Source organism: Salmo salar, chromosome 04 (assembly GCF_965601325.2).
Source record: "Salmo salar chromosome 04, fSalSal1, whole genome shotgun sequence".
Classification (NCBI taxonomy): Eukaryota; Metazoa; Chordata; class Actinopteri; order Salmoniformes; family Salmonidae; genus Salmo; species Salmo salar.
In genome coordinates this window covers 44419182-44432339 of record NC_138294.1, presented here as the reverse complement: position 1 = coordinate 44432339, position 13158 = coordinate 44419182, and the positions used below count along the sequence as shown (strand labels likewise).

Sequence of the window (13158 nt, the reverse complement as noted above, 5' to 3'; positions counted from 1 at the left end):
GTAGTTCTGCCCAAGATACAGGGCTCTAGGCTGGATGGTATGGATGAAGATTCCATTTACGTTTTCGTAAATGTTTCTTTACCGTCTTAACTTTTTTTTTTTTTACCTTTATGGGTGTGGATGTGCATTTTGTAAATGTTGACTGATATTACTGTATGAGGCGTAGGCCTCTGGGTCAGTCCCTAATGTTTTTGAATCTGCCTGAATATTTTGAAGAACTTACAGAAGACATCCAGAGACATCATTTCCAGGATCCCTTTTAATAAATCAACAAAAGAGTAAATCAGCTCAGTTAAACATTACACAATTGTAATAATCCAAAACGTTAAGTAACGTAAGGGCAGGGGGCAGGGGGGGTTTGAACCTGTCAGACATCAGGCTCAGAATTGGAACCAATGCTTCTAAGCCCAGTGACATTGGAGATCCACGGGAAGTAGCGTGACACACGGGTGTAGATGCCATACTTCCCTTCCTTGGCGCACTCCTCCCCCCAACTCACGATGCCTGTGAGAAACCAAGTGTCCCGGTACTGGGTGGCATGGGGACCGCCACTGTCCCCCTGGCATGAATCCTTCTGCTCGCTGCGGTAACCGGCACAAAACATGAAGCGGGACACTCGCTCTGCGCTGCTGCCCTTGCACTCGGTCCGGTCCACGTAGGGCACCTCCACCTTCTGCAGTATGGAGGACTCGGGGCCCTGGAAGCGCATCCTGCCCCAGCCGCTGACCACTGAGCTAGAGGCCTCCCTCAGCAGCGTCTCAGTGAAGTCCTTGGGCCCCAGGCAGATGGGGAGGCTGTAGTCAGAGAGGAGGGCGGGCGTGCGGAGCTTGAGCAGGGCTATGTCGTGGTTGTACTGACTTATCTTGGCGTCGTATCTCGGGTGTATGTGATGCTCAGCCACAGCGTGGTCATGCTCCGTCCCCTCTTTGACCTGCATGTTGTGCTCCCCTGTAGAGAGACATTGGGATCAGATGAACATTATTTTGAACGAATGAAGCACACATACGAAATAGGCAGTCACTCCTACTTGGTTTGACTCACCCACTCTGACGAAGAAGGATCCAATCTTGCCCTCGTTCAAGCAGTGGGCAGCGGTGATGACCCACATCTCACTGAGGAGGGTGCCACCACAGAAGCTCTGCCCGGTCAGCTTGCTCATCAGGGACACCTGGCAGTGTCCCAGAGGTTAGCACAGACAACCGCAGTCTAAACACATTGACTGGAGGGGCTTAGTTACACTCACACACTCTCTCTCTCTCTCTCTCTCTCTCTCTCTCTCTCTCTCTCTCTCTCTCTCTCTCTCTCTCTCTCACACACACACACACGACAGTCCTACCTGCCAGGGGATCTCCCCAGGTTTCACTGTATTTCCCCCAACGATGCGCTGGTCGCTGGATGTCTCTTCCTGGATGGTGGGCAGTGTTGGGAAGAAGGCCCAGGAGGGCAAGTCCCCCAGCACTGAGGAAGAGTGGCTGCTACTGGTGCTGCTGATCCGGTGGGCGTTTGTGGGGGTGGGGGTGGTGGCATTGACCGCAAGAGAATCTAAGGTGTTGTTCACAGAGGCCTCCAGTGCCTCAGTGCTGTTGAGGGCGTTGTCGTAGGACTGCCGAGTCTGATCAACATTTATGGCTGTGATGATCGACCGAGAGGACAGCGTTGAGCTTATAGCCTTGCCAAGATGACCACAGGGGAACGGTCCTGGCAAACAAACATAGATGAGATCGGTTGAAAATAGATGAATAGATGATTTAAATCAACGCAAAGGGAACATAGTGCACGGATTTATATGCAGGATTAATCAGTACCTTCTGGTTCACAGGTGGTCTTGTCCGGAGCCAGTTTATATCCTGTGGCACAGTCGCACACTGCATGCTGGGCGTTCAGCACACAGAAGTGGGAGCAGCCACCGTTGTTAATGTCACACTGCTTAGCCATCTCTGAGTAGGGAGAATCCATGAGAACAGAGGATTAGGGGAATTAACGAGGTTAACATGTAAGCTACTATAAGGTAAACATATACAATGAAATGTTCAGGTTAAAGCAGGAATATCAGCAAATCCAATCGAATGCCAAGCGGAAGAAAAGATAGTCTACGTTACTGCGTTTGATCTGATTTTAAACAGAATACAGGGACCACATTGCTCACCTATCTCACAGTTTTTCCCATTGAATTCAGGTAGACACCAGCATACATAAGCACTCATGGCATCTTTACACTTCCCCCCATTCTGGCATGGGTTGGACTCACACTGGTCCCCGTCTGTAGGGGCACACAGACAAACACTTGACTACAGGTAGATGAGATAGATTATACCAATCAACTGATAGTACAACACTACTATCTCTATAGAATATCGATTTATTTATATTTTTAGCATTAAACGCTTACCAAGGTAATTCGCCCAGAATTGCATCTAAATAAAAAGAAAACACCATTATTGATGCTGTCTGTCACTTGACATGGCAGAGCCTAATGGGCAGATGGACTTCATGTGGGGTTGTAGGGGATGCTACCTACTGTTTTCTCCTCGTTCTCAAACACTTCCCTCGCCTCCTCCAGATTGCAGCGCTCCTCGATGCACTCCCTCTCCAGGTTGTCCTTCTTCATCTCCTCGAAGGCCCCCGTGTTGTAGCGCTTCTGCCTCCTCAGGAGGGTGTCTGCAGACTGCCTGGACAGAAAGACTGAGGCTGGGGAGGAAACGAGGACAGAGATGGGGAGTCACTAAATTAATTCCCCTTATAGGTTCAGGTTGGTGAAGCATATGTCATTTACCATGAAGAAGAAAATAGCATCATTGACATATAGAAAACATCCCTTCCTCTGACTCTTCTCATCCTCACCCTTATGCTCTCATCCTGTATCTGCACCCTGAAGTTTATACGATGTGCCACTGCATTTGACGGACTGAAAACTGAACTGGAAGAAGCAGGGGTGTCATGCACACCAAAAATCGGAGGGGGCACAAAGTATGTGAGGATGACTAGGGGGGAGTCTGGAGGGGGGCTAGGGCCCCCGTCAGGAAGTTGAAGAATTTTGCATTTTTCAAACACTTTAAACAGCTTTTTTCCTGCAATCTAGAGCCATAATTATTATGCTTAATTCTATTTTTAAAAATATGCTTATTTTTCTGCATGTCTAAGCATACCTCTTGAGCTGTCTGTATCCTCCCGACTGGTGGTTATTTTTTTAAAGAAACTAAATACACTATATATACAAACGTATGTGGACATAAAAATCGAGCACACCGCCATGCAATCTCCATAGACAAACATTGGCAGTAGAACGGCCTTACTGAAGAGCTCAGTGACTTTCAACGTGGCACCTTTCCAACAAATCAGTTCGTCAAATGTCTGCCCTGCTAGAGCTGCCCCGGTCAAACTGTAAGTGCTGTTATTGTGAAGTGGAAACGTCTAGGAGCAACAACGGCTCAGCCGCAAAGTGGTATGCCACACAAGCTCACAGAATGGGACCGTGCAGTGCTGAAGCGCGTAGCACGTAAAAATGTGTCTGTCCTCAGTTGCAACACTCATTACCGAGTTCCAAACTGCCTCTGGAAGCAACGTCAGCACAATAACTGTTTGTCGGGAGCTTCGTGAAATGGGTTTCTATGGCTGAGCAGCCGCACACAATCCAAAGATTACCATGCGCAATGTCACACGTTGGCTGGAGTGGTCTAAAGCTCGCCACCATTGGACTCTGGAGCAGTGGAAACACATTCTCTGCAGTGATGAATCACGCTTCACCATCTGGCAGTCCGACGGATGAATCTGGGTTTGGCGGATGCAAGGAGAATGCTACCTGCCCGAATGCATAGTGCCAACTGTAAAGTTTGGTGGAGGAGGAATAATGGTCTGGGGCTGTTTTTCATGGTTCGGGCTAGGCCCCTTAATTCCAGTGAAGGGAAATCTTAACGCTACAGCATACAATGAAATTCTATATGATTCTGTGCTTCCAACTTTGTGGCAACAGTTTGGGGAAGGCATTTTCCTGTTTCAGCATGACAATGCACTTGTGTACAAAGTGAGGTCCATACAGAAATGGTTTGTCGAGGCCTCCCGAGTGGCGCAGCGGTCTGAGGCACTGCATTGCAGTGCTAGAGGCGTCCCTATCGACCCGGGTTTGATTCCAGGCTGTGTCACAGCCGGCCGCGACCGGGAGGTCCATGAGGCGGCTCACAATTGGCCCAGCATCGTCCGGGTTAGGGGAGGTTTTGGCCGGCCAGGATGTCCTTGTCCCATCACGCTCTAGTGTCTCCTTGTGGCGGCCGGTTGCATGCCAGCTGTACGGTGTTTACTCCGACACATTGGTGCAGCTGGCTTCCGGGTTAAGCGAGCAGTGTGTCAAGAAGCAGTGAGGCTTGGCGGGGTCGTGTTTCGTAGGACGCATGGCTGTCGACCTTCGCCTTTCCGGAGTCCGTACAGGAGTTGCAGCGATGGGACAAGACTGTTACTACCATTTGGATATCACGAAAAAGGGGTAAAAAGTGGAAGAACTTGACTGGCCTGCACAGAGCCCTGACCTCAACTCCATCAAACACCTTTGGGATGAATTGGAACGCCGACTGCAACCCAAGCCTAATCACCCAACATCAGGACCCAACCTCACAAATGCTCTTGTGGCTGAATGGAAGCAAGTCCCCGCAGCAATGTTTCAACATCTAGTGGAAAGCCTTCCCAGAAGAGTGGAGGCTGTTAAGGGAGCAAAGGGGAACCAATTCTATATTATGCCCATGATTTTGGAATGAGATATTCGACGAGCAGGTGTCCACATACTTTAGGTCATTGTAGTGTGTGATTCCCTTCATCTCTTCTAACATCTGTGTAAAAGATTGAAAGGAATGTGAGTCTTATCCATTTAGCTATTGCGTTTCTTTTCTAAAGTATTCCAACCTTGCCAGCAGGCATGCCAGCTAAGATAGTTAGACAAGTAATCTACTCTAACTTGATTGATAGCCTGAAATGGCTTCTTGGTAGCTAGTTATGAGGATGGGTGATTGAGAACCTACCTGGGCTAGCTAAAACCAACTTCATAAAATTGCTAGATGGCTAGGTATTACAGAGAAACAACAACAAAAAATGTGCTTAAAATGATAATAGTTATATATTTTAAACAGGACAAAGCTGAGGGGGAACATGCCCCTGTGCCCACTACAGACATGAGGTATCAGGGAAGAAGTGAGGCCAGTTTACTGAAATCAGAGTAAAGTCCTGGTTTGGGTTTATGTGAAGCAGATATAACAGAAACTGTTGAGACAAATAATATGTGAATCAAACATCACATTTGTACAGTATTTCTATACTGTCACAAAGAATGATAAAGAAGCACTTATGAAAAACATAGGATACTGTTTGTCGCTATCTTTTTTTTGGTTAAATGTGTGAAGCCTACCTCCAGAAGTGAACTCGTTTTCCACCATGAATACAGCAGTTATGACAAATAAACAAATCCTTGTCATCTTGTTGCTCTAGGTAGTTATTCCTATTGATGTCCCACCAAACAGAAAATACCAAAAGGGAATGGACAAACTGACTCTAAACTCCAAAGTACAGGAGACTATTTGCACATGACCACCTGGGTAAGCGAATCTCTCTCACTCTCTCTCTCTCACTCTCTCTCTCTCTCTCTCACTCTCTCTCTCTCTCTCTTTCGCCGTCTCTCTGTGAGTCTCTTCAAGTTTTTTTTTTTTAAGTTGGGTGGCTTGAAACCTAACTGTTATTATTAAATCTATTGGTCTATATATTTTGCTGATTCAAATGTAATTGTTCATACATTTTGAGTAATTGAAGACAAATGTTGTCCAAACTTGGGCAACACAACAAATATTGACAGTTGCTGCCTGACTTTCGTCACCCGTGTGTTTGAAGTACAAGACCGCTAAATAGTGGTTCTTCAACCACAAGGTTATTTCCACTCTTGACAAAGGTTACAAATGGCTGTTGTAAATTCTAGTCTGTGTCACAAAAAACAATGATTGTGTACACAAATGAGTGGCAGAGGTGGGTATGTCAGTATAACTCTAAGTTGTATAGTATTTGCAGAGCTGTCAGCTCCCGATCTCTTCCTAGGGACGATGCCAGCTCAGGCTGAGGAAGTTCTGCCTCACTAATTATGTGTCTTTTCCAATATCTAACTGTCCTGCTGTTTACCCCGTCTGAGCTTTAGTGGCAGTGTGAAAGCATCAGGACAACACATAGGACATGGAAACTATTGGGAATATTTCTAAAAATGTACAACTGCAAAGTCCTTATGAACCATTATATAGTTTTGCACAGCTAACAGAATGTAAGATTTATCACAGACAATGCTGTCATCTCCCCATGGACATTGACAGCACCTGTATTCAAGCAATGATCTCGTTCACAGATAAATATATTTTGCTTAGAAATTACAATGGCGAGCTGAAATTTGAATTTGGTTCCTTTTTATGAAAGCTTGGCCATTTGAGTCGGTACCAATGATGTACTGCATATAAACCCTGGATTGCTGATGCTATGCATTGGCCGTTGAGAGGATATGAGGCCACTGGTCGGCCATATTGGCACTACCCAGTAGGAGCAGTCCTCCATAGGAAGGAATTGAATTAAATGTTTCAAGCACAAAATGACATCTATTTAAGTATATTTGTGTTGTAGTGGGGACAGTAACATTAGTACTCTCTAAAAAAATACTTTAAGGAAAATGTTTTATATAGTTACACAATGAGTAAATAAATACACAATGAGTAACTATAACTTGACTAAAACCAGTTGAAGTCGGGAAGTTTACATACACTTAGGTTGGAGTCATTAAAACTCGTTTTTCAACCACTCCACACATTTCTTGTTAACAAACTATAGTTTTGGCAAGTCGGTCAGGACATCTACTTACGCATGACACAAGTCATTTTTCCAACAATTGTTTCCAGACAGATTATTTCACTTAGAATTCATTGTATCACAATTCCAGTGGGTCAGAAGTTTATATACACTAAGTTGACTGTGCCTTTAAGCAGCTTGGAAAATTCCAGAAAATGATGTCATGGCTTTAGAAGCTTCTGATAGGCTTATTGACATCATTTGAGTCAATTGGAGGTGTACCTGTGGATGTATTTCAAGGCCTACCTTCAAACTCAGTGCCTATTTGCTTGACATCATGGGAAAATCAAAAGAAATCAGCCAAGACCTCAGAAAAAAAACTGTAGACCTCCACAAGTCTGGTTCATCCTTGGGAGCAATTTCCAAAGCCTGAAGGTACCACGTTCATCTGTACAAATAATAGTACGCAAGTATAAACACCATGGGACCACGCAGCCGTCATACCGCTCAGGAAGGAGACGCATTCTGTCTCCTAGAGTACTTTGGTGCGAAAAGTGCAAATCAATCCCAGAACAACAGCAAAGGACCTTGTGAAGATGCTGGAGGAAACAGGTACAAAAGTATCTATATCCACAGTAAAAAAAAGTCCTATATCGACATAACCTGAAAGGCCGCTCAGCAAGGAAGAAGCCACTGCTCCAAAACCGCCATAAAAAAGCCAGACTACGATTTGCAACCGCACATGGGGACAAAGATCGTACTTTTTGAGAAATGTCCTTTGGTCTGATGAAACAAAAATAGAGCTGTTTGACCATAATGACCATCGTTGTGTTTGGAGGAAAAAGGGGGAGGCTTGCAAGCCGAAGAAGACCATCCCAACCATTAAGCACGGGAGTGGCAGCATCATGTTGTGGGGGTGCTTTGCTGCAGGAGGGACTGCTGCAATTCACAAAATAGATGGCATCATGTGAAGGAAAATTATGTGGATATATTGAATCAACATCTCAAGACATCAGTCAGGAAGTTAAAGCTTGGTCGCAAATGGGTCTTCCAAATGGACAATGACCCCAAGCATACTTCCAAAGTTGTGGCAAAATGGCTTAAGGACAACAAAGTCAAGGTATTGGAGTGGCCATCACAAAGCCCTGACCTCAATCCTATAGAAAATGTGTGGGCAGAACTGAAAAAGCCAAAATTCACCCAACTTATTGTGGGAAGCTTGTGGAAGGCTACCCAAAACGTTTGACCCAAGTTAAACAATTTAAAGGCAATGCGACCAAATACTAATTGAGTGTATGTAAACTTCTGACCCATTGGGAATGTGATGAAAGTAATAAAAGCTGAAATAAATAATTCTCTCTACTATTATTCTGACATTTCACATTCTTAAAATAAAGTGGTGATCCTAACTGACCTAAGACAGGGAATTTTTACTAGGATTAAATGTCAGTAATTGTGAAAAACTGAGTTTAAATGTATTTGGCTAAGGTGTATGTAAACTTCCGACTTCAACTGTACACGGTGTACCAGTACCTAGTTGATGTGCAGGGGTACGAGGTAATTGAGGTAGATATGTACATATACTATAGGTAGGGATAAAGTGACTAGGCAACAGGACCAGCAGCATATGTGATGAGTCAAAAGAGTTATCAAAAAGGGTCAATGCAGATAGCTAACCAAATAGCTACCCGTACTAACTATTTAGCAGTCTTATGGCTTGGGGGTAGAAGCTGATCAGGGTCCTGTTGGTTCCAGACTTGGTGCATCGGTACTGCTTTGCCATATGGTGTCAGAGAGTCTTTGACAATTTTTAGAGCCTTCCTCTGACACCGCCTGGTATAGATGTCCTGGATGGCAGGGAGCTTGGCCCCAGTGATGTACTGTCGTACCCTCTTCATGACTGTGTTGGTGTGTGTGGACCATGATAATACCCTTGTGATGTGGACACCGAGGAATTCGAAGCTCTCAACCTGATCCACTACAGCCCCGTCGATGTGGATGTGGGCGTGCTTGGCCCTTTTGTTTCCTGTAGTCCACAATCAGCTCCTTCATCTTGATCCCACTGAAGGAGAGGTTGTTGTCCTGGCACCACACTGCCAGGTCTCTGACCTCCCTGTAGGCTGTCTCATCGTCGTCGGTGATCAGTCCTACCACTGTTGTGTCCTCTGCAAACTTAATGATGGTGTTGCAGTTGTGTGCGGCCACACAGTCGTGTGTGAACAGTGAGTACAGGAGGAGACTAAGCACACCTGAGGGACCCCGTGTTGAGGGTCAGCATGGAGGATGTGTTGTTGCCTACCTCCTGTCAGGAAGTCCAGGTTCCAGTTGCAGAGGGACGTTTTTGAGGATCCTTAGCTTAGTGGTGAGCTTGGAGGGCACTATGGTGTTAAACGTGGAGCTGTAGTCAATGAACAGCATTCTCACATAGGTGTTCCTTTTGTCCAGGTGGGAAAGGGGAGTGTGGTGTGCAATAGAGATTGCGTCATCTGTGGATTTGTTGGGGTGGTATACGAATTGGAGTGGGTCTAGGGTGTCTGGGATGATGATGTTGATGTGAGCCATGACCAGCCTTTCAAAGAATTGCATGGCTACAGATGTGAGTGCTATGGGCGACAGTCATTTAGGCAGGTTACTTTAGTCAGCTGGTCAGCGCTTGCTCTGAGTACATATCCTGGTAATCTGTCCGGCCCTGCGGCCTTGTGAATGTTAACCTGTATAAAGGCAGGCTAACTCACAGCTAACTCCACTTACCCTGAATGAAATGACTAAGCCAACGGGTTGAGGACCAATGAAATCAGAATCCCTCCATCTTGCAACGATTGCATCATAATCCCCTTCATTTTAGAAAGAAGACTGATTAAATATTTTATTCAACAAATGTTTTTTTTTGTAAAAACAAAAATAGTCATGTTAAAATATATCACATTACACATTTAGTAATGACAGAATGCATTTGAAACTTCACACACAGTAACACTCTCGTATGACTTAATAACATTATTGTGTCGATAGGAGTGGGGGGAAAATGGTGCTTGTGGTTGTTAATTGATAAGCACACCAAAGACGGCGTTAACGATAAGTAATAAAATAAAGATGGCCCCTCTGAAAGCCTATTTCACACCATAGCCTGCTGAATTTTCAAGATAACTTTGATTTCGGCGCAAAGGAAATAGTGGCACTGACTTGCCCATGGATTGCTGTTTCAGCATTGTCTCAAATGAAGAGTTCGGCGTTCGACTAACCATGTGCGACAAACATGCGTAGTTACTAGCCTGCTAGAGTTAGCGCAGGAGGATGAGCAATATATGGATGAAGCTTTACCTGGAATGTGAAGCTATCTGAAACTGGTTAGCTTTAGGAAACCCTGAGTAGATCTAGCTCGCTTCATAGGATACCCCTCTGGTATGACAGCAACCCATGCGTTGGTTTTGTCTACCTAGCCACTGTTTCAAATGCTAACTTTTTAGCATTTGTGACACAAATCCAACGTAAGTGAATTGTACCTACGGTACATTCGCATTTTTACTGTCTAACTCAATGTTACTTATAGATGATTCGGTGGGGGTTCTTAAAAAAATATTCACCTAATAGCAGGAACAGCACCATCTAGTAGTCCGAACCTGGTAATATCAGGATGTAGGATGGGACGTAAACCCAACAACTTTAATGGCAAATTACTCTAAACGGGGGGGGGGGGGGCGACGACCCTATCACCAAATTCACTGAGAATATATAGCACAGGATGAAGAAACAATACTCCAAGCCGCAGCGCCATACTCCTTGTCAGACATAGAAAACTGAAACTATGTACTGGTCGTTGGGGTGGGATTGGTGTGGTGTGGAGGGGGATCCGTGAGTAGCTTCTGACCACTTCTTTGGATTCCACATGTCTTACTCATTGTTACAAAAAAGTTTAGTCTAAATTGGATGTTAGGTACTATAATTATTGAATATTATATGAATCCTATAAATTAAAATAAATGGCTTCTGGAAAGCTTATCTTGTCTTGTTTCTAACTGCAGAAACGATTTCAGAACAATCTGAGATGGCTTGCTGAAATGACATGGAATGATCTACTTACAAAATAAAATGCTTACCATTGAAAAGGTACTTTAATCTTGTTGCAACATAATATCCTACAACAACAAAAAATGATTGTGGATGCTCTATCAGAAAGCTATTGGAGTCCTATTGGACTGCTTTCTTTCATGGACATCGAAAGTAGGCTAATCCTAACAGATCCTGTAGGATTCTCGTAATGCTGTAAGATTTTGTATCACCTCTATCAGAATCCTATTGGTGTATAGCCATGTTTTGAGAAAAAAAATCCTTAAGAATGTAATATAAATATACACTGCTCAAAACAATAAAGGGAACACTAAAATAACACATCCTAGATCTGAATGAATTAAATAATCTTATTAAATACTTTTTTCTTTACATAGTTGAATGTGCTGACAACAAAATCACACAAAAATAATCAATGGATATCCAATTTATCAACCCATGGAGGTCTGGATTTGTAGTCACACTCAAAATTAAAGTGGAAAACCACACTACAGGCTGATCCAACTTTGATGTAATGTCCTTAAAACAAGTCAAAATGAGGCTCAGTAGTGTGTGTGGCCTCCACGTGCCTGTATGATCTCCCTACAATGCCTGGGCATGCTCCTGATGAGGTGGCGGATGGTCTCCTGAGGGATCTCCTCCCAGACCTGGACTAAAGCATCCGCCAACTCCTGGACAGTCTGTGGTGCAACGTGGCGTTGGTGGATGGAGCGAGACATGATGTCCCAGATGTGCTCAATTGGATTCAGGTCTGGGGAACGAGCGGGCCAGTCCATAGCATCAATGCCTTCCTCTTGCAGGAACTGCTGACACACTCCAGCCACATGAGGTATAGCATTGTCTTGCATTAGGAGGAACCCAGGGCCAACCGCACCAGCATATGGTCTCACAAGGGGTCTGAGGATCTCATCTCAGTACCTAATGGCAGTCAGGCTACCTCTGGCGAGCACATGGAGGGCTGTGCGGCCCCCCCAAAGAAATGCCACCCCACACCATGACTGACCCACTGCCAAACCGGTCATGCTGGAGGATGTTGCAGGCAGCAGAACGTTCTCCACGGCGTCTCCAGACTGTCACATGTGCTCAGTGTGAACCTGCTTTCATCTGTGAAGAGCACAGGGCGCCAGTGGTGAATTTGCCAATCTTGGTGTTCTCTGGCAAATGCCAAACGTCCTGCACGGTGTTGGGCTGTAAGCACAACCCCCACCTGTGGACGTCGGGCCCTCATACCACCCTCATGGAGTCTGTTTCTGAGCGTTTGAGCAGACACATGCACATTTGTGGCCTGCTGGAGGTCATTTTGCAGGGCTCTGGCAGTGCTCCTCCTGCTCCTCCTTGCACAAAGGCGGAGGTAGCGGTCCTGCTGCTGGGTTGCTGCCCTCCTACGGCCTCCTCCACGTCTCCTGATGTACTGGCCTGTCTCCTGGTAGCGCCTCCATGCTCTGGACACTACGCTGACAGACACAGCAAACCTTCTTGGCACAGCTCGCATTGATGTGCCACCCTGGATGAGCTGCACTACCTGAGCCACTTGTGTGGGTTGTAGACTCTGTCTCATGCTACCACTAGAGTGAAAGCACCGCCGCTTCAAAAGTGACCAAAACATCAGCCAGGAAGCAGGAACTGAGAAGTGGTCTGTGGTTACCACCTGCAGAACCACTCCTTTATTGGGGGTGTCTTGCTAATTGCCTATAATTTCCACCTGTTGTCTATTCCATTTGCACAACAGCATGTGAAATTTATTGTCAATCAGTGTTGCTTCCTAAGTGGACAGTTTGATTTCACAGAAGTGTGATTGACTTGGAGTTACATTGTGTTGTTTAAGTGTTCCCTTCATTTTTTGAGCAGTGTATATACAATTCCCATCAACAAAATGTATTTAAATCCTATAGGAGAAAAAACATTGAAATCCTATAGGATACTATAGGATTCAAATACAAGGATCCAATTACAATGCAATTAGAATCCAATAGAAAAATCGTATCAGATTTTGGAACAAGTCCTATAGCATAGAATCCTATAGGATTTTATATACAATAATCTCATTGAAAAATCTTATCCATGTGCTGAAGCCTGGTCCGGACTATGGATCACATAGTCCGCTGACTGTCTGTGCCCTTAACCACTTTATGTAACCCTCTCTAATATCTGTCTCCCTATCTGTACTTACATCTATCCTGTCCAAAAAAAATACAATAAAATAACTCAGATCTCCCCCAAAAAAGTCAGTTAGCCTTATGCCAGAGCAGTTGTTTGTCAACAGCAGGCCAGCGTTGATTTATAGAAAATAAGGGA

General features: G+C 44.9%; 1 protein-coding gene across 1 annotated transcript; it reads right to left on the bottom strand.

Annotated features, from left to right (window-relative positions):
* Positions 1-244: 244 nt before the first annotated feature.
* f9b (coagulation factor IXb) lies at positions 245-5546 on the bottom strand. Its single transcript, XM_014196044.3, has 8 exons — positions 5390-5546; positions 2519-2688; positions 2390-2414; positions 2147-2260; positions 1806-1937; positions 1337-1698; positions 1042-1168; positions 245-948 (listed from the first exon to the last, which is right to left on the bottom strand). Exons 1-8 carry the CDS (start codon positions 5454-5456, stop codon positions 368-370), a joined length of 1578 nt encoding a protein of 525 aa, XP_014051519.2. The 5' UTR covers positions 5457-5546; the 3' UTR covers positions 245-367.
* Between the last annotated feature and the right edge of the window lie 7612 nt (positions 5547-13158).

What these genes read in the sequence shown, in the direction of transcription:
- f9b (XM_014196044.3), bottom strand. Translation starts at nt 5,456, where the DNA reads ATGACAAGGATTTGTTTATTTGTCATAACTGCTGTATTCATGGTGGAA. An exon ending in GACCACCTGTGAACCAGAAG is followed by an intron (nt 1,699 to 1,805) that starts GTACTGATTAAT and finishes TTTGTTTGCCAG; the next exon opens with GACCGTTCCCCTGTGGTCAT. An exon ending in CTGGGGAGATCCCCTGGCAG is followed by an intron (nt 1,169 to 1,336) that starts GTAGGACTGTCG and finishes GGACACTGCCAG; the next exon opens with GTGTCCCTGATGAGCAAGCT.